Consider the following 27133-nt stretch of genomic DNA (forward strand, 5'->3'; position numbering starts at 1 on the left):
GATTCTCCTCGTTGTTCTGAGAATCTCTTGTCATTTCCCATTCTGCTTGAATCACTACTAAGCATTCATTTTCCAGGTCCTTAATCATGAAGACAGCAGCCCTTATTCACATGGTTATCTCCCACTGACTTCATTGGGACTCAGGAGAGTTACAATTATGGGATCAGGCTACATGTGTGTCCAACCATGTAAGCCAAGATCCAATGCAGAAAAATGTATCTGTTTGACAATGACAAGAAGCAGTAGTGAATTTCTCAATTATAGTAACATAAATAAAACAACATTGGGTGGCGTAACAGGAGATGAAGAGGTTTACATGGAATTGTGTTTCATGTCAATGACACCAGGAAACCTACTGTTTACATCCTTTAAAGACATTAAATGATTTGTAACCAAGCAACAGGTTTGTTTAAAATGATTTGTAACCAAGCAACAGGCTTGTATAGGTAACCAAGAGCTACAGGGCATGGTACTTTTTAAAAAAGAAACATTTAACTATAAAAAAGGTAAAGAGATATTTTTATGTAAAACCTTTTTACAGTTTATTTCCTATCATTAGTTGTTAAAATATATATATATATATATTATATATATATTATATATAATTATATATATATATATATATATATATAGAAGCTGGGTATCTGACTAAATGAATCAGGATGTTAACTGGTTAAATTTTGTCTGTGTAAACAAATAAATAATTATTTACAATCTTTGGCAACACAAAGTGGAATTGCATTGATCTCCAGTTCTCTCTCACACATGTGCTCACAAAGGAAAATAAAAGAGAAAAAGAAAAAAGGAAAAACATCATAAATAATTTACATAGAATCGGAAAATTATGGTACAATCTAAATATTAACATCTTTTTCCACACACTGATGTCTCACTTCGGCAAAACAAGACAAAAACAAAGAACCCTACGCAGCCATTACAGTCATTTCATTTAATGAATTCTCCCCCCAACATTCTCACTGGGATTTGGAGATACAATTTGAAACACCAAAAGTATGAACTGCAACAAACTCAAAAGCCTCACAGGGAGGATTTTTAAAAATACTGTTGAAATGAACACTATAAAATGTGCAATAAAGCCAGAAAATGTGGATTCTCTCTAATGAATATAGCAATAAAATCTATTCAAAAGGGAATTAAGAACTGAGTCAGCATTTATGTCACTGTGCCTTACAATAATGGCAGAAATATGGTATGGTGCTTTTAGTAAACCCCATGTATGAATAAAATTACACCATCAAGTGTTTGTTTTTGAACAAAGCTCATACAACTTAAACAAACAAAAGTGTTAAACATGTTTATACTATTGTATAGATAAGTAACTGTTGTATCTGCTTAAAATAAACACTGGTACGCCTTCAGTATTATTAAAAAAGTTCTATATACAGCAGACATGGGTAACAATATGTAACACTGTAAATTAAGGTAACAGTATGCATATTAAGGTTCCATTTATAATTTATTCATTATTATTCATTTAATCAGGAGATCATGCTTGATTATAACCTCATAAAATGATGTATTTAAAAATGAATACATTGCTTTTGCAATATCTACATATGGTGATATGTGCTCTAAACAGCTTCTTTTAGCATTATTCGCTAAAGTACTACTAACACATTGCGTGGCATGCTTTAAAATAAGTTATCAGATAAGGCAGCTGCATGTGATACCTATAATAAGGATTAACAAAATATGTATAACTGGAACCTTAATTTCATATGTTCCCAAATTTGGTAACACTAATGTTGCCACCTTTTCAAAAACCCAGATGAGGATTTAGGATGTCAAAGTGCTTTTTGCAGCAGAGGTGGGAAAGTTATTCAGGTTCAATTTATTCCAGATGGTCATATTTTTATTATGAAAAGCAAGATGGCACTGGCCAACTATAAACTGTTTTGAGAAAGCCATGTTGACAGAGGTGATGCCTTTAAGAGCTTATTTGAATTGTTCTTCTTTGTTACACTGGAATTTGAATTCTAGCTCAAGTTTGTCCTGACTGAACCCATACATAAAACATGTATTGTTATTCAAGGCCAACATTACTTTGAACTACAAATATGATGTTTCTACAATCTATAATCTTAAAAGATGTTAGTTAAAGCAGAGGTGACCAAGATACTGCCCATAGGCCATATCTGGTCCATGTCATCTGACCCGTGGGCTTCCCTAAAAGTCTAGAAATATGGAAGTATGGAGCAGTGGCAGCATTAACTGCTGTGGCTCCCAGAGCCACAGCAATTAATGTTGCCACCACTCATCCTAACACCAAATATCCAGACCCCTGAGCAGTTCCATGGGCCTGATGATGTGGACCTGGCTCTGTGCAGTGGGCTGTATGAGTTGCATGCCACTGACTTAAGGCATCCTTATCCTCTGAAGAACATCTTTTCACATCAAGCCATCTTCATATATGGCCTTCATCTTATTCTCCAATGGCTTCTTCGTTATTAGGATAGACGTTGTTGGTTTGGTCCCTTTGTAATTTTGCTGAAATTAGGCTCAGAGGCTGTGTGTTAGTGAAGTCAAGCCCTGGTCAGAGCAAGCAAAGTGTCAACCCTACATATAAAAAGTGGTTTTAACACTTCTTTCCTTATTTTAAGACAATGGATGATATTCATTATCTCCCTTTCCTCCATATATATATAAATACATCAAGTAATTACACTTTATATGTAAACGTCATTCCTTTTTTAAAAAATAAACAAACAAACAAGTCTTGCTAAGTTTTCACCCTACAAAAATGTCCTAATGTATCAATCTGCTTTTGCTTCAGTGGTGGGTTGGACGCTCACATTTAGGTCCCATGAGTCTTAGTACTGAGAAGGCACTTTGGTCTAGGATTGGCTGAGCCATGCCTGGCAGCCAGGAGGTATAAGGTTGGTTGAACAGAAGGCCAGAGGAAGAGGAGGTACACAAAGACAGAAATTGGGAGTACCAGAATGTGCTGAAGTGTCTAGGTTGCACAGCATCTACAGTACTTTGCTGGTAACGTAACACCCATTGTTTAGAAATCTAAAATAGAAGAGAAAAATAGATATGAATTAGTGTTCTATCATATTTGATATGGAATAGAGTAGACATGAAATAGTAAGGGAAAGCAACCTAGCGTTACAATATGCCTTTTCCTGTCTTGAGTTTGTTTAATTATAAATGTGAAAATATAATAAAATGATAATCTATAAATGATTTTTATATTTTAAAAATTTCTGGAGGATGCATGATGCATAAAAATAATCATTCAAACTATCTACTGCACCTGTAATGTCTCCTTAAAGAGGGGATATTCATAACTGCATATGCCTGTAACACACTAATATAATATCTAATATCTGGTAGATACTGGATATCCACACATTATTTTAAATGAGGTGTGTCAAAGGTGCCAGTAGGCCACATCCAGACTGAGGAGCCATTTCACTGTGAGGATATATAAAAAAACCAGGAATCTGGGGGCAGAACTAGCAGAAATCCCAGCCACAGCCCCAGTGACAGGAGAAGCAAGTGATGGCTGTGTTGACCCCTGTACCATGCACCACCATTGCTGCCACTCAACCCTAGGGTTACCATATTTCCAGTTTCAAAAAAGAGGACACCTGCGTGTGGTGGGGGGGGGGGGGGGAGGGATATGCCCATGCCCTGCCCCTGCCCCTCACTCCCAAACCACAGCCCCCACACCCTGCTGCTGTCCCTCACTTCTGACCTGCAGCCCCCTGTCCCCCAGCCTTGCTGCCCATACAGCTCCCTGTTGCCCTCAAAGGACCCTCTACCCCCCGCATCTTCCTGCCCTGCTGCAGCCCCAGTGCTGCTAGGCACCCATCCCCCTTGTATACCAATCCACAGACACACACATGCACACACACATGGACAGTCCCCAACCCTGGACTTCCAAGCCCTGCTCCCCACAGAGTTATGTGCCTGCAGCTGCCAGGCCACACAGAGGCATGTGATGCCTCCAATCGCCTTCCCCTGCTCTCCCCAGCCTCAAGCAGCTCCTTGCTGGGGTAAGCCAGTAAATGCCAGGAAAGCGGAGACACAGCAAAATCCCAGACATTTTCAGATATTTCAGAAAACCTCCCAGATGGAGATAGAAGGACCAAAAAAGAGGACATGTCCAGGAAAACCCAGATATATGGTAACCCTACTCAACCCACTCCTGCGGCTGGGTCTAGATGTAGCCTGCAAGGAGTTCTATGCTTTAAATCTGGCCTTTTTAAAGCTCTCCTTTTTTCCAAGACATGAATAGATAAACTCCTTCCTTTTTATTGAAAATTAAGAAGTGATTAGATTATTCCAAAATTACTGGCAGACTAAGGATTCTATTCAATAATTGGAGGATGCATTTCATTACTGTCTTTCTGCCCTGCTGCATACATATTCATACACTGGCCCTTTCCAGGTAATTCTGTAACTAACCTTTGCATTCATATTTGAGGTCAGAGAAGTAGACCATTTCTTGAGAGAAGACAAAAAGGCCTAATCTTCCACCAGCAAAGGTCATATCATAGATTGGTCCAGAGTCGACCATGACCTGTTTCCCCTCATACACAGAAACTCTGTAAAGAAGAATATATTTTAGATTAATATAGTAACTAAATAGCATATCTCAAGGTTAAGGCTGTAGTAACAGCTTTCAGGAGTCAATGTGGTGTTACGATTCAACACAGATACCCCCGGATACTACAATTTAATTATATGGGTCATTCCTTTATGGTATCTTGTACCTTCCTGGTGACACATCATCTGCAAATATTTTCTCAGTCCTTTATTTAGTACAGCCAAGTCCTCTAGCCTTAACTATGTCAAGGAAGGTTGCTCATTTAATGTGGATAAACTGCATGTCCTTTTACATTCAGAGATTAGCCAGTGGCATAGACACATAATTTAGCTGACTCATCTGGAATCATACTAGAGATGTAAGAGAACTTGATTCTTTTTGTTCAGTTCCCAAATTAAAACGAATTGGGGGTGGAAGGAGGAGGTGAGGGTGGCGGGGGGGAGGCAGGGAGAAATGGGAATTCATTATGGGTCAAACAGAATAGTTAATTTGAACTAAAATGAAATTGCTTATTTACTAAAAGCAAAGAATTTTGGAAACTGGCCTAGAGTTTCACAAAGGGAGTTAAAAACAATTCCCAAAATGAAGAAGGAAGTCTCCACCCCTTCCCCTGCAAACACACTCTATATGTTAAAACAAACTCTGGTTAATTCACTACTTTAAGGGCAATACAAATACTTGTAATGTATCCAACTGGGCATGTCTACATGTGCCTCTTTTAAGCAGGCTTAGCCTAAAATTGCCATTTTGAAGGCACTTAAAGGGTGCATGTCTACACGTGCATGCGCTTAATGTGCCTTAAAAATGGCAATTTAAGGCTATGTAAGTCTAAATTTGATACCTGCATAAAGCAGGTATCAAATTTAGGTGCAAATAGCTAAGTCATATTAGCACATGTGTAGACACGCTAATGTGCATTAATGCAGTGTGAGTCAATGGATAGACACTGTGTTAATGTGCATTAGCATGTCTGCACATGCGCTAATGTGACTTAGGTATTCACACCTAAATTTAATGCACCTTAATACGCATTAGCACATCCACATGTAGATACGCACCTAAATTGCCTTAATGCACCTTAAGCAAAGGCCCATTAAGTTTAGACATGCATAAATACACGTGTAGACATGCCTACTGTGACCAATTATCAAGAGTAGATATTTGGTGGGGATGGGGGGGGAGTGAGGGGGAAGGGAAAGGGAAGCACTCTTAGGCAATCAGAACAATGGTACTGAATTATCCCATAGGCCAATTAAACAGAGTTTACTGTATTACTTGGGGTATTCATGCAGCAGATGGGAAAGGCTGTTTCATATTCTTCCTGTGAGAGATTTAGAACAGTGATTGTGCTTTGGTCTCCTACATCCTATATACTACCCTAACCATTGGGATATAGGATTCACTGGGCTCTTGGTTTGTCCTTGTCTCCTGTTGAAATCGGTCCACTTTGTATAACTAATTAAATATTCATTGGGTCAGAAACTGTGTGAGAATGATTCTAGCCTTACAGTTACAGCACTCAGCTAAAGGGAAAAGGGAGGAAGCACCAAGGTATTAGTTTCTGTGCTAATAAATGTTAATTAGTTACAGAAATGGAATTGCTTCAACAGGAAACAATGACAGAACCACACCTTAGCATGTCTTGTAACCCAGTGAATAGAGCATTTACACACACAGAAGGGATCAGATCCAAAAAAACCACACTCAGGCACTAGGATACTAAGTGATACCATGCCTAACTTTTAGGTGTGTAGCTGTGGGCATGGAATCCACAAACCCAAGTTAAGTTCCTCAGTTCCCTATACCTTAAATGTAGAGAGTTAGCTGCCTAGAAATGGGATTCAAAAAGCTCAAGAAGTTAAGTGAAGGGAACCTTAGCCATCCAACAGGAAATGCTGAAAGTGGGGAGGGACAGGTCTAAAATCCTGCCTTTCTTTTGAACTAAGTCACCTAACTTAGGGCAGCTGGCAGCTGAGACTGGAATCCAAAGCTAGGAATCCTCACCTAGATTTAGGTGCCTATGTCAACCCTTTGCTCACAGACCACTGACTCACTATTTTAAGATACAGGTGGTGCTCACATTTTGAATAATAGCTTCTCCCTTTGGCTCCATGACTTCTGCGTGTCTTTTGACTTAGTGTTGGATGGCCTAACTTCAACAATTGAATTGGAAAGTACCCTCAACCCAGCCTAACCTATAGTGCAGTGATTAGGAAGCTCTAATGGGAGGTGGAAAATCTGAGTAAGAACCACCTCAGGAGGAGCAAGCCCTATTAAATGCATCTCCCATTTCTTGGAAAAGTGCTCTAACCACTAGCCAGATGGGCCTTCCACCACATGTGTTTTCAGTTAAATCATAGATGCTGAATTCAGTAGCATCAATGTGTGTTAGGCAGGCTCTGAGCACACCACCCAGACTGTGCCTGTGAGTCTGTACTGTTGCGTCTCTCACAGTGGCCAGGCACTTGAGAAGGTGATGCAGGAAACATCAGAGGGGGTGAACAACTGTAGAATAACCTGAAAATAGAAGAATTTTCTTTCTAACCCTTGTGAATTGATGGCTGGCTTCTACCTTGAAGTATGAGAGATTTTAACACACGCACAAATTGTCTATTATACCTTCTAATAGAACAAATGATTGGTGTGCTCCCCAAATCCCATCTACTACTCATCTCAAGCAACAAAACAAAAGTAAGTAGGTCTTGCTGAATATAAAACTATTTAGCAAAGAGCCATATGTATCCCAGTAAAAATGTATTACACAATTAAATTGTTATTATAAGATAAAAATTATGTGGACGGTCAATCCTCAGACTTCAGAACAAAAGACAAACAGCTGGAGACAGGAAGATATTTCCCCCATAATGCAATACATCAGATTGCCTCATTATGTATAGTACAGATGTGTTTACAGAATCTTCTAAAGAATCTGGTATAAGTGACTATCAGAGACAGGATGCTGAACTAGACAGGCCGTTGGCCTCTTCCCCTATGGCAATTCTTATGCTCCTAATTAATTTCTTCCATTGAAATTCCAGCGACCAGGGAAGAGGGAATCTCAAGTTTTCATCTTACCCTGAGTATTGTTTTGGATTTTCCTTTACTTGTTTATTTTACAAAAGTTATATAGCAAGATGCAGAGATATTCTTGATTTAATAATATTCCATTTATAGAAATACTAAGGAGTTCAGATTAAATTAAATACATCTGAAGGGATCTAGGAGCCACGTTACTTTAGATCTAACATTTTTTTCCAGAAAGAGAGAGAGAAATTGTCATGAAGGAATTATCAGCATATGAAGTAATGATAATAAAAAAATTAAAAACATTCCATCATAATTTTAAGCAATAAGAATATTATTAAGCATAGAAACACCTCTCACCTTATTAAACCTGTTTTAGGCCTGTGAATCAAATGCCACCTGTAGGCAGTATAATCTTTCCAGCCAATGTTCTTGGGGTCATGCCACAATGTACGAACCTACAGCAGGATTACAAGCAAGTCATTAGAAAAAAAAATTGCACTGTAGGAATTGGCAAACAATCACAGACTATTTTCTTCATGGCATGAGAATAAACATAGTTTTACAATTTGCTAATATGAGCTATGTCCCATTCCCTCAGTCCTGATCACCTATCTTAAGTCTCAGAAACAATGCTAACTTCAATTATACAACATATGTTCCTCAAGCAACAGGATCCATTTATAGTCCATAGACTTTTTTTTTCAGAAGGGACCTTAGATAAGGGCTGGGCAAACTTTTGCCACTGTGGGCCATTGCTTACAACCCAGCCCCTACTGTGGGCTGCAAATTTCTGAAACCCCTATCAGTCAGCAGATGCTGTGGAGGAAATATATATAAAAAGGGAGGAGGCAGCACTCTTTAGAGGGCAGGAGAGAAAATAAACTGAGCGTGGCAAGCAGTAGGATCCTGTGGATGTCTCCCCTACTGCTCTGGCTGGAGAGTGCTGCTGATTCCCTGAGCTGCTACAGGATGAATCACATCTTTTCATGAGCCAAATCTCGGCCATAGACCATAGGTTGTCAACCCCTATCTGAGATCACATATACATACATCCCTCCTCATATAGATCTGACTGTGTTACCTTCTTCAATCTCAGGGCTTTCCAATGGCAGGGGATGAGGCAGGAAGTGGAAGTTGGAGGAGGGAAAGGAAACCTGGACACCCCAGCAGCAGGAGGAGAGTGATGCGGGTAATAGCACCTGGACCGGGAGCCTAGGGGCTGCAGGTTAACCCCCCAGGGGCTACGTGTAGTTCACAGGCCACTAGTTGGACAGCCCTGACCTACATGAACAGTTTCACAGAAGAAAACAGGACTAATCTTTGAGTAAGCACTTCTACAGGATTGGATAATTACATATAGTATACTTTTCCCAAAACTATCAAAATAGAAGACATTTAGGGTAAAGCCCTGATCCTGCACTGAATGCAGTTCTGTTGAATCCCTGCACATGTGCCTCAGTGGATTCAAACAAATATATTCCTATCATTCCAGTAAGACAGGATGCCCAAAATGTGGGTATTTAAATACCGGTCTGAACAAAAGGCCACGAAGGGCTTGAAGAAGTACTGAAATACTAACCAGATTTCTAAGCTGGAAGACCCACCCTCCAGTTATTTTTCAGGTTCCCTTGACCAACAGTGACAGATTGATTTTATATATATACTTTGCCCATTACTTTGAAACACAATAAAATATATATGTGTATATAAAATAATTATAAAAACAATTTGCAATTTATCCACGAAATAAGATAGCGAAGAAAATTGATTCCCTCCAGGCCTGCTTTTTGATAACAGATTTTTTGGGGAGCTCCTTTTTACTTCGTCATTTGTTCACTACCATTGGTTTGAACTCTTAATTCTCTTACCTGTCCAGGTGTATTTCCTGTGTGCCAGAGAGCATTTCTTAAGTGCTCACCAGCACCAGTTGTGGAGTTCACTACTTTCAGTGACACGCCAGAATAACCATAAGCCCTGGTGGGCTTGTCCTCCCAATAGGTCTGGGTGACTTGCTTCCACATCAAAACATAAAATCGACTGCTTGACTGATAGCCAAACACAAACCCAGCATAATCATCATCACGGTCTGTATTAACGTAGAAGGTGCCACTAAAGTCAACGGAGCTGAACTCATCATAACCTGGCAGAAATACAAGGTGTTCAGTTTCTTGATGCGTGCAAATTCAGAATGCTTGAAAGCTCGAACTATCACCCTCTTGTTCTTAACTAGATGATTGCAACAATTCTACTGCTGGGGTGGCACATTTCTAGTGGTCCTTTTTCATGTTGGGGAAAATGAAGTCAGACAGACTGTTTGTATGGTACTTATGTATCTGAAGATGAGAAAATATCTCCTCTTTTTTTAGCTTTATTGCTGCATAATCCTCATTTCTCTGTGTCTTCCTCTCAGTAACTATGTTGATCTACTGCTACCAAACAAAATGACTTAATGGTTTTCTTCAGAAAAGACTGTAAGGATTCCTATATTAGTATCTCTCACTATACCAGTCTGGAGAAAAAGGGAGGCCTTTGATGGGAAAACAACTACTGTAACACATATCTGCAAAGTCTTCCTCAGTCCTGGTTTACTTGAATCAAACAACTCCTCTCCCTTTTGGCTAAAATAATTCCTTCTATAAAAGCATGACTCAAAGCTGGCCTAACAAAAAATAGTCAATAAACTGAAATGAATCTAGAAAAAAGGTAATTAAAACCACACATGCACATGCATTTATTGGCTTAGGAACATAAGATAGGAAAGGGTCTTCTGTGATTGCCTGGTATCACAGTCAACCATGTTGGATAATCTTGTTTATATATTCATCAATCATCATCTTAAAAATCAACTAAGCCTTAAGAGAGAGGAATCACATCACCTATCAGCCTTTGTTACTCTAGATTCAACAAGGCAGGGTCTTCTAGGATATGACTACACTGTAATCCAAGGACATGATTGTAGCTCATGCAAACAGACCCAAACTGCTTGAAATTGTCTAGTTCAGACGTAGATAGCAGTATAGTTATGACAGCACAAGCTCAGCATAGGTGAGCCATTCAAGGTCCTGCACAGGTTTTGAAGCTAATCCTGAACCCCAGGCTGGTGTGCCTATGCTGTTCTCAGTACCTGAGCTAGTTAGTTTACAGTTAGATTGGGTAAGACTATATGAACTGCAATCACACCTTTGGATTGCAGTGCCAATCCACAATATGTCCCCTTTCATAAGATGGGCACATTCTCATGTATATGTGCTCATTTGAATAAACAAACAAACAACAATCATTGCAATGTTAAGTTTTTGTATGAAGAAGGATTCAAAGGAGAAGCAGGACAATGCACTTATTTGATCTTCTACACATCTAGCAATTTGAATGCAGGCTTTACTGTGAGAAACTTTGAATTCTAATAAAGGATCTTTCTCTGTGCATCTTAAACTCTCCACTTCAGTTTCCCTCTCTGCAAAGAGGAATAAATTACAGTTACTTATCTACCCCATAGGGTATTGTAGCAAGAGCTAGTTAACTTCTGTAAAGTGCTTTGAAGATAAAAGGGACCATATTTGTGCCAAATTTTAGCACCACGTATAAATCTGTACAAGTCAAAGCCAGCATTTTTTCAAAGAATTCAATCTTCTTTTGTGTGTTAATGCTTACCTACAGCTATGCCAGGATCAGAATTGGCGGTTTGAACCAGTTCTTTGCCCTGGTGGCGAATAACCCAGTTGGGGTCAATCTGAGCTGTACCCTTGGGATCCAGGGGGACCATTTGAAACTTTCTGAAATCAGTTTCACTGATGTCATAATTTTCAGGGCACACATCATAAATATCTGGGATGCTGTCATTGTCAAAGTCATCTTTGCAGATATCACCTCTGCCATCACCTATAAGCAGAATGCATACACAGACACAAATTGTTAGGAGTTTATACCTCTGTCTTTCTTTTTTATACAAGTTAAGAGGTGTTAGACATAAAGACTAGGAAGCCTGCATATTTCTTACCTACACATTAAGTTGCTCCAACCAGTTTCATAAGCCTTACTATCAACAAATAGTGTAAAATAATGCTGGTAAGAAATTGTTGCCAGATTCCACCCCAGAAGTGCTTGAATATACTAGAGTCAAAATCACTCTTGGTATAATCCATGGTAGTCAATGAATTATAACCAGAGATCCTGGTTTTCTCTGATTAAAAAAAAATCCCACATTTTTGGATTTAAAAAGTAACCCAAAATCCATATTTTTCCATAATTAAAATGAAGCACCACTACATATATATCTATATATTAGTCGCATTTCATTTTAATCATGGAAAAGTGTGGATTTTAAGGTACTTTTTTAATCCGAAAATTGGGGTGGGCAGTTATTTATTGTAGAAAACCAGGATCCCTGGTTATAACAAGGATGAATTTGTTGATTTGTTTGTGTTCTTATCCAACTAAGTCTTTTTATTTATAAGAACCTAGGAATTAGCCCACTGGAAAAAAATAGAGATCCACCTTTTCTACTATCCTGCCATCGACAGTGACTTATAAGAAAGGTTTCAGAGACAGATGCAAAATCCAAGTAGTATGCCTGATCACCACAGTATTCTGTGGGAAAGAAGAATGGACCTTAGGCAACGACCAAAGAGAGGTAATGAAAGAAATAACAGCTCACAGACTTTCTACAGTTCTGCCTGATGGGAAAATGGTTTCACATTCTGCTGTCTGGCAGCGAACCAAGAAGAACTCCAAATTTTGTCCAGCTGTGCATTCTCTTAAGTGTTTATCTTAACACTTAAGAGAAAAGCTATGCATTTTCAGTTCTATCCATTTTGCTAATCTCAGAGAAGCAATTTTGGAGTCATAGGCAGATTTTAACTATTCACTGCATACACTGTGAAGTGGTACCGACTGCTGCCAAACAAAGCTTGTTTTAAATACCAGCCATACCCACAGACTCTATCCAGGTCTCTATCTTAAACATCTATAGCTCAGATCCTTAAGACAACATGTACATGTTTCAGTTTTATTTATAGTTTACTTTCTCCTGAAATTGAACAAAATTCCTCATAATTCTGCCACTGATGATGATAACGAAGAGCAAGCCTAACTCTATTAAAATATTCTACAAGGCATTCACTATATAATTACATTTGCAAATACTCTGACTTGGAGTTCTGTGGCTTAGCCCAAGCCTGGAAGGAATGAAAGCTGGCTTTAACTATCCACTATGGTACCCCAATCCTGGGGCTAGGCTTTAACTAGCGTGTTCCTGATATCAACTTAGAACAGCCTGAGGGCCAAGGGGTCATTCCACATACTGGCAGGATACAGGGACATCCCAGTCATGCTCTCTTTGCCTTAGCTTTGCTTTACACTAGAGCACTGGAAGGAGAGGTGGTTTAGGAGTTTCTACTGCTGTTCTATACCAAATGGGCATAGCCCAGAGTTGGCAGTGTTCTCAGGGGGCTAGGTCTGCCAACTTTACAGAACAAAGTAACTATGATTTTATTCACTGGAACTGTGCACTAGGTTATACAAAAATGTGTGTTAAATTTTGCTTTCAATTCCACTAGGATAAATGTGAAGGAATTCCAATAACTGAAAACATAAAATATCAATATCTTTGTATTTTGGGGGTCTTTAGTCAGATATATCAAATGTATAGAGAAAAATTTAACCTAAAAGATAACAAAATATTTTATATTTTATAAGCCATTCTTAAAACCTATTGACCATTCATTATCAAACACCTCAAGAGAGGAACTGAAAAGTAGCTTAATAATGACCTAGGATACTAGAAGACAATTTAGAGCAACAAGCAAGGGAAAATACCAGACCTAATTGTAGAACTAGAATGTGTATTAGCAGTACACATTGGGTAAGAAATTTGAGTAGATGCAATCTCAAATTTGTATTTTCCACAAAAAAAAATTTCAGAAGCATTTCTGATTTTTTTATGGGTGAACCTTGTTTTTCAATAAAAAAAGCAGTAGCAAAAGCTTAAATTTTTCAATCTTTTACCTCTTTAAAAACCCAGTACTTGATAGCTAAAGTTTTGTTTTTTGTTTTTTTCTACAAAGAATGGAAAATATCAAATGAAACATTTTCCCTGAACATTTTGGGTTTTTTTTCTAAAAAGGTATCTTTAATATAAAATAATATATATTCTGACCATCTATCACTTTATACTTTTTCAGGAAGAAGGACGATAACCAAATATCAGCACTATGGCAAGCAAATGCAGTTCTGTGAAGGGTAATAATGTTAGGCTTGGTTTGACCTGGGAAGCGTACTTTCTTGGATAGATGAGGGTGGGGGGGAAATAGCTTCAGAAAACCTTTGCAGAACACAAGTCTGTACATGCCCAGATATTAATACTGAAGGAACTGAAACAGACCCATACTTTCTGGTTCTTACCATCAGAGTCCTCCTGGTCAGGGTTGAACCTGAGACGACAATTGTCCCTGTCATCAGGAACGCCATCATTGTCATCATCAGAATCACAAGCATCCCCTTTGCCATCCTTATCATGATCAGCCTGGTTAGCATTAGGGATATAGGGACAATTATCTTGGTTGTTCTGGTGACCATCATCATCAATATCTTCATTGTTGTCACACTGGTCACCAACCAGATCATTATCCATGTCAGTCTAGAGAGGAAAAAGGAAATACAAATTGAAATTTTTGCAATGAAGCAAAAACCGTGGGTGCCTTTTCCTTTCTTCCTCTATTTTTATCTTTCCACAGTTTCCTGGAAATTTAGCTATCTTACAACATCAAATTTGTATAGAAAAGAAACGTAGTAGAATATCATTTTTCAGTTTAACTATGCTGAAAATCATTATACCTTGGGGAGTCCCTCCTGCCTACTTTCTCAACCAGTTTGCATTGCATCTCCATCATCACCACCAAACAAGCAGTTAAGTACAGCTCATATATAGAGGATATGTAGTTTAGTGCATAGTGTACTGGACTGAGTAAGAAGCCTTGGGCTCCACTCCTACATCTCTTGTTCACTTACTGTGGGTCCTTGGATAAGTCAATGCACCTCTCTGTCACCATCTCCCCTCCTCTTCTTTAGACTGGACACTGGGGCAGGGATTGTCTTTTACTATTTTTTTGTGCAATGCCTAGCATCATGAGGTGTCACTAATAGTTGAGGTCTGTCTGCATTATTGTAATATAAATAATTATGGTAATTTACTTTCTTTCCTAAAATATTTTTTGTGTCTCATCCTCTTTTATTCTGATGTCAGCATGATTACAAGCAGTTAGACGATGGCTTTCAGATTTCATGTTAACCGCAAGCCCTCCCATACATCCCTCCTCATATTAAGCAGCTGCACTTAATATTCACCTGATCAGGATTGTGCATCAGTGGACAGTTATCACAGTGATCTCCAACTCCATCACCATCTGTATCCCGCTGGTCTGTGTTGTAGACATATGGACAATTATCTCGTTCATTAAAAATATCTGTGAAGATTAAAAAAAAAAAATCAGTGTAAATGAAGAACATAAGAAATCCAGCATGGTCAGTTCACATACAAACAGTCTGGGCAGAAGAATAAGTTCCAGCAGGTAAACCAGGCTGTGAACTTAATAGCAGGTCAGCCACTCCACTCTAGCTGCCATGTGCATGCTCTTACCTTGAAGTAAATGAAAAATTGCCTCCCTACTTTCACTGAGAAACAAGCTACCTCACATATCTCACAGGGTAATGTTTTCCACAGTTATGCCACAGGCAGTTACCAAAGAACAGCTGGTGTATGTAAGTTCATGCCACCATATCTCATGACAGCTTGTTTATGTCACCATATCCTAAGACTGGCCGCTAAAGAAGTTAGGTTCTATTTAACTTCTATTTTGATGCTTTACATGAATCTGAAGAACTTAATAGGCCTCATGCTGATCAACAGGTAACCTTAAACTACATTTTATTTCCAGTAGCATTAAAGCTATTCCAATTTTTTTTTTTATTTTACCATGTTATATTAAATATGAAAGTCACAAACGAATGGGAATAATTACAGGCCAAATCCTGCTTTCTTTCCTAAACTGAAAACTTACACATGCATATATAAATGTGGAAGTTTTTATGAAGAGAGAGAGAGAGAGAGAGAGAGAGAGAGAGAGAGAGAGAGTGTTCTATTTATAGCTATATATATATATATATATATATATATATTTATATAAAGGGTCTAGTCTGTCTGTCTGTGTGTGTGCCTGTCTGTCCGTAATGCTCTTGCAGCACTCTGATTGGTTGTCTCAGAAGCCAATCACAATGCTTACTGAAACAACCAATCAGATTGCTCCACACACTGCTCCATGGAGCGCTGCCATGATGGTGGGGATGGAATGGGAGGGCTGCTGGCCTTGCCCCCCCACCTCCAACCCTGCTCCCTGGAGGCGACAGCAGCGCAAGGTACTGATGGAGGGGAATGGAGGGGATGGCAGGGCAAGCTTCCCTCCCCCTTCCCCGCCCCCTGCTCCTGGGAGGTGGCAGCATTGAGGGGTGATAGGTGGTGGAGCTCCGTCCCTGCCCTCTCCCCCCACCGTCATTCTTGACAGGCAATTTGCTAGTATATTCATTAAAACTTCCACTTTTATATAGGTATTTCACTTCAGCAGACATTTTGCTTGCCTAAAGACTACATTGATTCTGAAGAATATATTCTTTCATATTTGTAAGTTCAAAGAAAAATGTGTACTGACAAAATACTTCAAGTTTTTTTCTTTAAATTACTCAATTTCTATTCCTGAGACCTGGAACTGTGTGTAGAATTTCTGAGTAATTGCCTTGGATTAATGTCTACCTACTTTACTGCTGAATTACCTCATCATGGTATAATCTATACCATTTACTGTACAGTGTTGAAACCTTCTGGGGACCTTCCTGGTACAGTTATTCTCTCTCTCCAAAATGTTATTGTATTGAAGAGAGAAAATATAAGCCAGATATATTGTTATGGGTACCTGGAGATAACCTTAAGGTGGCTTCTTTAGTAATATGGCTTCCGGACGTTTCTATCGACTTTGAAATAAAGTTTTTCAGGAAATAAAATGAGGTTATAGTTTCCTCTCAAGACATATGCAGAATTCCTGGGAGCACAAGTAAGAACCTGATGCCATGTCACTTGGGAGAATTTCAAATGGTTCAGAACCTCGATTAGGATTTGTAACCAAAAGTTTGAAATTTTACTGAAGGAAAATATAAGAACAGACTTCCTTCTACATCTTGTGATATGTCTTGGTTTCAACCAGGCAGGAAATGCTGTAAGAGCAATCTTTCTAAATTATATCTATGCTTTCATTTGCATTTCTGGCCAAAACAGGCACTCAGAGACATGTAAAATAAACACAACTATTTAATATATTTCAAAACTTCAAAATGCATGGGTTTAGGCTGATTTGATCATTGGCTGACTTTCTGGAGCAACTTCTATTTTACTGAAATCCAATTAAGATCCTCTTAGGTTATGTGCATATGTTCAGAGTACCCAATCCATGTTCATGCAATTTAAAGTAAGCCACATAACTGTAAATCATCTTATTTTAAGATGCGTGATTTTAGATCAGGTCTGGCTTGTGCCCATGTTTGCCAGTGCTGGGAGCCATGCCAGGAACCCAATTTAAGTAAGCTGGGGTGCAGGGAGGGGTGGACAAGATCAGAGGGGCCTAGCGGTTCTGTTGGGGTGGGGAGAAAGGCAGGGTTGGTGGCTTCACAGAGGGTGTTGTCCATCTATAGGCAGAGGATCATGGAGCTAAAAGTAGCCCAGTCAAGGTTGGAGGGGTAGAAAGAGTTCAGCCCCAAGGCTGGGGTAAGTGGTTGGGCTTTCCCAGCCTCAGGGCTGCACTGCGAACATGTACAGATTTTTGTTAAATCAGGCTGTCCATTTTTTGCCCAATCTAACCTCTCCAAACATCTGTACAGATCGGCACTTACATCGACCAAACCCTAGTTAGGTTGATCAAAGTGTAACATCTGCACATACCCTCAATATCGTCCTAGTATTCTTGTTATCCTTTCACCTGTAGGACCCACAAAAGAAATTATAGAGTATATGGAGCTTTAAAGAAATTCTTCTCCTCTCCAAAGAACATGTTGGCAAGGGCATTGAGATGGGCTGGATAAAAGTGATATATCTATAATATTTAGCTGAGATAATAGATTACATTCATGTGAGTTTATGTCACATATCTAGTTTCCTTTGATTACAGCAAAGGATGTGTACTGATGAATCTTCTTCTTCAGTTTCTTTTTCATTTCTAAATGGAAAATATCAGGTACAGCTGCTTTTTATCACATATAAAAGCAGCTGCTACATCCTATTGGTAGCAAGACATCTAGTTCTGGAAGAACAGCTAGTTCTGAAACAGTTGCTTCTATGCATTAGAAAGTAAGAACATACCATCTCCGTCAATATCCACAGCACAAGCATCACCCTCGCCATTATTATCTGTATCAATCTGAGCAGGATTATGCACATAAGGACAGTTATCACAGCGGTCACCAACTTCATCCTTGTCATAATCAAATTGACGTGGGTTGAACAGAAGAGGACAGTTGTCCTAAGGAGCAGAAACAAAAGTTTAGTATAAATTATTACTTGATTTGAGGCTTCATCCTTTCAAATTGTACTTTTGCCTTCCATAGTCAAGCTACATGGAAATGAAAGTTAAACAGAAAATGATCAGAAAATCTACTCCTGATCCACAACTATGCCTGTCAACAGATAAACTTAGAACTAATTAACCGTGCACCTTGCATAATTATTTGTACCTGGAAATGGTGGGAACAAAGTGTTACTAAAGCAGAATGGTAGGCATGTTACACTAAAGCTCCTTAAAGAAAATTTAAACAGAACTATATTGCATTAAAAGAGGCAAGCCCCTCAAAATCAAAAAGTTCCATTATATTTTTCCCAAATGTTTTTTTCCAGAAGAAAATTGGAGGAAAATGTCCATATTTCAGAATGAAATAATCTTGTTTTGTTGTGTTTTGAAACGAATCTTCATTTCAAATCCTTTGATTGTGTATTGTATAATATAATACATTGCACGTTTAAAAAAAAAACAAAACAATGTTTTGATTTGTCAAAACAGAAATATTTCAAACACCCTAAGATGACTTCTTTTCTTTTTGAGAATTTTCTTTTATAGAGAACTTCAGCATGTGGGGTTCTTGTTCTAACTTAAAACAAATCCAAACTTTAAAATCTCAACAAAAAAACCCCCACAAAATGAAATTTCCATTCTCAACACAGCAGTTGGTTACACTTGTTTTGCACGTATGTAAAGAGCAAACGAATATGCAAGGAAATGGAAAGCAGGCCCAATTTGCATATATGGAGAAAACAGGCCTCACAGAACCTCACAACAGATCACTGAAGAACAGCTTGCAGTACTGTTGTCTGCAAAAAATAAGCATCCTTCCTTAGGACAAAACATCACCCCCCTTAGTATTGTATTTTGTATATGAAAGAAAAAGCTAAAGAAAAGACAAAATATTTGTTTTATACCGTTAAATTCTGCCACTTGATATAAAACAGATTTCTATTGGATGGTTTACATAGAGATGATCATGCCTCTTAGCATGAGGTTGGACTAGATGACCTTTGAAGATTCCTTCCAGTCCTACTTTTCTATGCTTCTATGAAAGCATTAATTAATTCTCCCATGAGTTCATGAGAGAAAAATACTCATTTCTGTCTCGCCTACATGGATAATTGAAGTGACATTTTTGTAAATATACACACAAAATATTTTGATTATTCAAAAGCTTGGTCAATTTTTTACAAGTTTCCAATAGGAAATTAAGGGTCAGATAAAAACATGAAGGCGTACAACAGAACACAGGCATATGTCCCTTCTGCTGTTTCTCCTTGGTCATTGACCATTTTATAATTAGTAGTATTAATCAATTATGCTTTATATAGTACTTCATGTTCTCCCAAAGTAAAATATGAGGTCCTTGTTTGAAAGAGCTGGCAGTAAACCCAGTACAAATTGTGTAATCAAATGTCATTTTTTAATAAAACCAAAAATTGAGCTAATAGACCCCGACATGCAAATAGACCCTGAGATGATGCCATGACAGTACAAGTTGAAAGAGCAAAGTGTCCTGCAGTTATCTTGGAGTTCCCTCAGTCCTCGTCTGCTCTGCTCCAAGCTGCCTTCCTCAATGTAATTTAGAGACACCGGGACAAGGCAAAACTGCTGTGATGGAGCTGAGGATCTAATCCTTAAAACCCTTCTTTGTTTCAGACAAGTGAGTGACAATAACACAGTAGAAGGCACATTCATTAAAAATAAACAAACAGCCATTAAATAACGAATCTCACTTTGTCGTCCTCTACACCATCATTGTCATCGTCTTCATCACAGGCATCTCCTTTGCCATCCTTATCAAAGTCTTCCTGTCCAGAGTTAGGCAGAAGAGGGCAGTTATCCTGTCCATAAAAATCAATACATTAGTTTTACTTCATGTCAGAGGTTCCACAGGTTACGTTATGTCACATGTTATAACTGACATTGGTTAGAAGAAGATAAAGCACACTAGGGGCTATTAAAAACATAGCTGGTAAAAATCAATCGTAAGCTCAGGCTGTGTGAAACAGCACCGTTCCATTTTGACTTTCCTTTTGCCATTTCAAAGGGACAGCGTTTCATTTTGCTGCTTCAAAGCGCTGTTCTGTTTCATTTTGTCAAAACTATTTTGCTGTTTCGACGTGTTTTGACATTTCGCCCCTAGGCCATAATGGGGAATCACAAAAATACCTATAACTTCGTCATTTCTTTCCTGATTTGAATGAAAACAGCAGGGATGTTATCCCCTGCTGAGGCCACAAAGCCTGTCATGTTTCAAGGAGATAGGTGCAGGGGTTTTTTGGTAAACTGCACCTCAAGCTGTTCAGAACAAAACTTGTCATTTGTAAGTCTGAAGGCACAGGAGGATGAAAACAGCAGACATGGTAGCCCCTGCTGAGGCAATGAAGCCTGCCAAGGTGCATGGAGATAGATCCAGGGGTTTCTGGGAAACTGCACTTCAAGGTGCTGACAAGAAAAACTTGTGATATGTGTAACTTTTTATGCTGTTTTTCCATCCCACCCCCAGAGCACTGGAATTGGAAGGGACCTCAGGAAAGGATGACAGTCACTGGCCAGCTACATGTCAATATAAAAGCAGTCCTTCCCCCTCCCTCTCCTTAGTTTCTGTTTAACTGCAAGCAACACCAGCGTCGAAACTCAAACAATTTTGAAACGTTTCAAAACTTTTGAAACATTTTGAGTGCCCTCATTTCATTTCAAAGCTGTTTCGAAGCCTTGCGTTTCATTTCTATTTCACTGTTTCAAGCTCGAAACACATAGAAACAGCTTCAAAACGAAACTCCCATAGAAATTTTGCACAGCCCTAATAAGTACTTTTTTAAAGCACCATTCTTCTTTGGTGGGGAGGGGGGAAGGGGATCTTGTGGTTGCCAAAGATATTACTTCATCCACAGCTTTCATGGTATAAAATAAATTAAATGCAAGCGAAAATCATTCCATTTCCCTAATCTTCTCTTTTTATGAGGATGTTTTAAGTGTATTTTAATGGAGAGCATCTAACAGGGAACACACATGTAGTGTCAGTTTTTCCTGGACAGCTCATGAAATAACTTTAAAGATTACTAACTGACCAGCTTTGACTGCCCTTGGCAGAAAAATGAAGATGCAGCCTAGAAGGATGATTTCAGCAATCAATAACACAGTTAATATAACAAAGTCATACACATGGGACCATGGTATGAAAAATATGTGGCATTTTGTTAAACTCCTAGAACTTTTGAAAATAGATGACAAATGTATCCCTTACTATTTTTATCAGAACCAAGTAAAGCAAGGTTATTCCAAATAAATAGTTTTTCAGATTAAATTCTTAAATTGTAAATACAGAAAAGTAATATAACGGACCAACATTTTAATAGCTATTGTCTAAGTATTGTGTTTTGTTGAGGAATTATATCATAATTCTGCCTCCAGTTGAGGATAAGGTGAAATACAAACATCCACTCAAAACTCTGCCCACTTCTTAGGTCAAAACATCAAAAGTTATAAATTGTTCTCAATGATGTTTTTACTTTTTTTTACAATTCCCCTTTAGCCTAGCATCAAAACTGGACTTGGCAAAATACTGTACAAATACTGTTCCTTTAATGCTCATATTGGTGTCCTGTGTCATTAGGGCAAATGCTGAAATCATAAGAGAAAGCCTATACTTCTGAGATTTTCAAAGAAGCACTAGAAAGTTTTAGGTGATTATCAAAGGCAAAAGACATTTACAAGATCTTCATGGCTCCTGGACACATGACTGAGCATAAGCAGCAGCTATACCATATTTAGGATAATATATAACAGTTTGAGATACAAAAATTCTGAAGAGAAAACATGTTTATACATGTAATCTTGAGAATTAATCCAAAAATTGAAAGCAAATTTATATTAAAATTATTAATGTTATTTTTTTAGTCACAAGATACATTTTCAACCACTATAAGAGAAAGTATGCCTTTGATTTTTCTTTTTGGACAAAGTATTAAACTACAATATGGTTTCTAATGAGTGTAAGTACTTGAGAACATCTGTCTTCCAAAATATTTTAAATAAAGCATTAGTCTCGATTATATCAGCATAGATATATATCAGCATAGTTATATGCTTATAGAGCATAGATGCACATGACTGAGACTTTGGAAACAGCTTTCTCTAAATGGGTTCAATATGTTATGTTCTTAATGAACGCAGATCCTTTGTGTACATCTTGAGTTAATACGTTGCATATTCTGATGACAGGAACCAAAAAGAATGTATGAACTGCAAATGCTGAAATGGTGAGATCCACACTGAGTAGACAGGGTGAGAAAGTACAGCATTTCAGACTTGTGTTTAAGTAATATTTAAGGGCGTGTGTAGATGAAACAAGGGGCATGTGTGCACAACACTTTAAAGCAGGTTAAATGCTTTTGCACCGCTTTAAAAATGTTGGTGTTTGCATGCGTCGGTGGTGTATTGCGATTCATTCCAGCTGCTGTAGCACATTCAGCAGTGTAATGCACCTTAAATGACTTTGGGGCACAACAAACTAAAACATCTCTGAGGACTTTTAGTTTGGTGCCCTACAGCCGCGGAGTGAAGCACCGGGCTCCATGCGACTCAGGGACTGTGCAGGCAGCCCATTCAGGCAGCCTGGCAGCAGCCTGGGAAGGCAGGCTCCACCAAAGGGGAAAAAAAAAAAAAGCAGTGAGACTGAGCTTTTTTTTTCCTCCTGGAGCCTGCTTGCCTGCATAAGCTGCGTGAGAACCTGGTTCTTCCCTCCACGGCTGCAGTGCCTCCTCAGGACTGCTCAAGCCAGGTGCCTGCAGGCAGGTGCCTCCTGCAGGGGCCACCACTGCTGCAGAGGGAAACACCAGCCCCCTCCATCCCCACAGCCAAAGGACCACTCTGCCCACCAGCAGCTCGCCTTCCCCTCCCCGCCACTGGAGAGGCAGGTAAAGCACCGGTGTACGTGACACAGGGATTTACTTCGCCCTAAATTGAAGCAGTGTTTTTTAAAACCCATCGCTTCAATTTAGGGCCCCCGTTTCATCTACATATGCTCTAATACTCCCTTTCTAAGAGTAAAGGCAGTGGCTTAAGTTTGTTTCAAGTATAACTCCATTGACTTCACTGGACTCCACAAGAGAATCCGATAGAGTTGTGTGAAGTTTCTTTAAATTTTAGTTCCTACCCATTTTTTTTAAATGTTTCATGTTGAACCAAAGCAACAGCAAAAATTAAACAAAAAAAATAATGGCCCCTTTATGGTATATTTTACTTTTATTTTTAATTTCCTGCAGGCTAATTTAAAAATGAAGCACTGTTTTGTAACAAAAGAGCTGAAATGTTTAATTAAAAAAAAATTAGCAACAAAAATGTTTCCAATTTTTAAAATTGTTTTCAGGCGTTTTTTTTTCAGCCATGATGACACAACATGAATTCATGAAGAATTTGAATGAACTGCACAGTATTTTTTGGCAAACAAATATCCAGCTGAAAAAATTCTTCCAGTTCTATTCCCAAAACAGAAAATTGTAAAGAGAAGATTGACCTTGTGTGATCCAGGAAAAGTGATCCAGGAGAGATCTCTATTTTTTTCTTACGAACCATAGAGCAGAGCAATAGATTAGTCTATGATACTGAGCTATACCCTGTATAGTGAGATATATGATTCAATTCAAGTATATCAGCCAGATCTAAAAAACTAGCTTTAATTTATGGGCCTAAATCCAGAATTTAAATCCTGAAAATTCCTGCTCAGGTGCCAAGGTTACATTAAGTGGTCACAGGTTAAAACAGAGAAACCATCCTAGGAGTGGGAATTGGAATTCAGGTCTTCCCACGCTAAGGTGAATAAGCAGTAGGCTACCGTCACATACCCTATTGTGCTCAGACTTGCTCACTCTTGCACTCTCTCTTAGCCAATGCATTTTGACTTCTTTTTTTGTAAAGTGGAATAGCTTCCAAAGGAGGCATGGAGAGTACTGTCTTCCCCATCTGGAATAGCCCATATCTGAAGTTGGTAACTTAGGACCATTGGCTGGATCCTGTCTACAAAGGGATTAAAGCTAACCCACAAAAGTCCCATCTGGTCTGCATTTTACTAAGGGCACACCAATGCCCCAGTTGTTTGATCTGATCCACGATCCATGGTTTTCTAACAGTATGCCAATTGCCTCTGGCCACTCCAGCTAGAGGCTATAGCCCATGTAGAAAGCTGCTCTTCCTTGCTGCATCCTCTGCTCACTGTTGCAGGAGCAGTAGGAGGGGAATGGTCATCTGCAGCACTGGCTGGGTTGCAAGCTGCAGCCTAAATTTGCAAAGGGATGCCAACTTCTTGCCTATATAATTTCTGGGCAGTTACAACACTAATTAGGGGGATAAAAGATGTGAGTTTGAATCTCCTCAGGCTAAGGAAGGAATTAAACCTGGCTCTCCCACTCCTGGGTGAGTGTCCAAATGTCTAGGCTGTTATATGAAAGGTGGGCAACCCCACCTCTACCTCCTTTAAAAAAGAGTAAACCCTGCTCAATTCCTTGAAAAAAAATCACCTTGTTTCTGGAGTTCATTCAGGACTATGGATCCTAGGTCACTGGATTTTGCTTCCCTACAGCCCAGGAGAGTGGGCTGGATTCACCTCTATCCTCAGTGTTTCCCTGCTGGCTATGCACATGCATGCTAATAAGCTGGCTTTACATGGCTCTGTTCTCAGCAAGCTTGTTTTATTGTATGCCATTTTGAGACATTTAACTCTCCCTACGATATTGGAACAATAGACAATTCACTCAAGGTCTAGAGTCTAGGGACCTATCTATTAGGTGCCAGAATAATTTTCTGAATCTGGCCTTTCATACATGCACATTCTATACTACTATCTCACAGAAAGGAAAGATATCTTTATTTATGAAAGCTGCATAAAAACTATCACCTGACAGATGGTTGAAAAGAGAGAGTCTTTGGTTTTTATTAATGAAAAAAGAAATGTGGTTAGGACACCAACATGTTTTGATTGACCCTTCTCACTTACCTTCATGCAATGGTAGGTAGCATTAGCAGCACAGACCAGGTTTTTATTGGGCCAACCATCCAAATCAGAATCTTCACCACAGATTCGCCCATCACCAGCATATCCTGTTCTACATTCACACTTGTACATAGGGTCACTGAAATGGCCCAGGTAGATGCACTCTGCAGATTTGTGGCATTGGTGTGTCTTGTCTTTGCATGGATTTTCAGGTTCACACACCTGTGCAAATACATCATACTTGATCAGACTTCATGCCAGTAGTAGCTGCTTCTCAGTGGCCAGAACTTTTGAAAATCAGACCAATTGTTTAAATTTTGTTTTAAATAATAGCTAAAGACCCTAAAATATATATATACCATTTTCCTGAGCGCAATGAGCCATTTATTTCTTTTAATCCATCGTTCCAAATAACACGTAATAAAAATGCCACAAGTTCCATTAATAATTAAATAATTAAAAGTATCCCTTCAACATACTTTGAAGAATAGCCACATTTATGTGGGCGCTGTAAGTTCTCATAAAGTTATTATGGAACAGAAAAATGCATACACTGACTTCCCGTAGAGCCTGGTATTGCAGCACCTCCAGGCCCAATGACAGTTCCCTATGGAAGGAACACCCACTGGTTTGTTTTTTTTAAGGCCCAAACAAAAGGTTCCCATAAGCATTTTTGGCACCAGGGGAGGGTGTTGAAGCTTGCTCCAGCCTCTCCAAGTGCCGGCCTGGTATTGCACCTCCAGGCCTAGTGGTCATTCCCTCCTGGGGGAATAACTGCCTGAATTTTTAAGGGCCAAAAAAATTAAAAAATTAAAGGTTTCCATCATTGTGTTTGCCCAGCATGTGTTTTTGAGCGTGCTCATCATTGGCTGTATTTCGTGAACTTCATACTTGGTTTCCATGACTGAGCACATGCTGCTTCTAGCATTAGTTTAATGATAGCCAATGTATTTAATGGGGGCAGGTATGGCGGAGTACTGGTATGTGAAGATAAGACAAGGGGCTTTTTTCCCATGCTGATTGAGGGGAAAAGTCTCATTTTATATATGAGTAAATACGGTATCCTGATTTTCCACTGCTTTATCCCTCCAATTCTCATTTACATCTATGAAAAAGGTATACAAAATGTGGGAGCAAAATGCCACCATTCCCAAATGGTAACATTTTACACCCTATAAATGACAACAAATAGTGAAAGCAATGAAAAATCAGAACCAAAGCCTGGGAATTTGCATCAGCATGTAGCTAGCTGTGGCTATAATTTTTGGCACCAAACTTTATGGAATACTAATTCATAAACATTTTTTTACTGAGAATGGTTTAGAAAGCTTTTCTTTTTTCATAAGTTGCCTAAACAATGCCTTCTCTTCTATATCATTTACCTGTTTTTCTGCCTTAGCAACCTCCAGACCCACTCCAAAAGGTTGAGTTCCCTTGTACCGTGGAGGGCATGGCAGGCAATGAAAACCTGGATTTGTATTCACACAGCGATGGGCCTGATTGACCTTAAAGCACACATCTGGCACAGCTATGCACTACAAGGAAATAAAGAAACAAAATGAACAAGCAAATCAGCTGACACTATAATTACCAAACATGGATTTTTAGTAACGTCAAGGAAAAATTTCACATTGACTGAAAGAAATGACGTGTATATGTATACCTCATCAAGATCCTCACAGACTGTTCCATTACCAAGGTATCCAGAAGGACAAGCCCCACATGACCAAGACCCATCAGGGTAACTGTTACACTCTGCTCCAGGAAAGCAAGGATTCGATAAACACCCATCTGTCAAAACATGTGAAAATTTAAATACGAGTAGGAGTGTAGGAGGAGCAATCCATATTACTTAAGAAAGATACCTTTCATTTATTGAATTACCTATAAGGATGATGGAATGCACACAGTTAAAAGTGACTGAATTTTCAGGTAGCTATAGAA

The 27133-nt window shown here is 38.9% G+C and overlaps 1 protein-coding gene across 2 annotated transcripts in view; it reads right to left on the reverse strand.

Moving 5' to 3' along the window:
• Positions 1-934: 934 nt before the first annotated feature.
• Positions 935-27133, reverse strand: part of THBS2 (thrombospondin 2) — a 44540-nt gene continuing 18341 nt past the window's right edge. For both annotated transcript variants that reach the window (XM_006277394.4, XM_006277395.4), the window contains exons 11-22: positions 26853-26980; positions 26572-26724; positions 25193-25411; positions 19932-20039; positions 18000-18159; positions 14945-15063; positions 14003-14237; positions 11255-11482; positions 9472-9743; positions 7961-8058; positions 4435-4574; positions 935-3033 (exon numbers count right to left, since the gene is read on the reverse strand). In XM_006277394.4, the coding sequence (XP_006277456.1) occupies positions 3026-3033; positions 4435-4574; positions 7961-8058; positions 9472-9743; positions 11255-11482; positions 14003-14237; positions 14945-15063; positions 18000-18159; positions 19932-20039; positions 25193-25411; positions 26572-26724; positions 26853-26980 (1868 nt within the window). In that variant the 3' untranslated portion in view covers positions 935-3025. The remainder of the gene's footprint in view (positions 3034-4434; positions 4575-7960; positions 8059-9471; positions 9744-11254; positions 11483-14002; positions 14238-14944; positions 15064-17999; positions 18160-19931; positions 20040-25192; positions 25412-26571; positions 26725-26852; positions 26981-27133) is intronic.

Source organism: Alligator mississippiensis, chromosome 1 (genome assembly GCF_030867095.1).
Source record: "Alligator mississippiensis isolate rAllMis1 chromosome 1, rAllMis1, whole genome shotgun sequence".
Classification (NCBI taxonomy): Eukaryota; Metazoa; Chordata; order Crocodylia; family Alligatoridae; genus Alligator; species Alligator mississippiensis.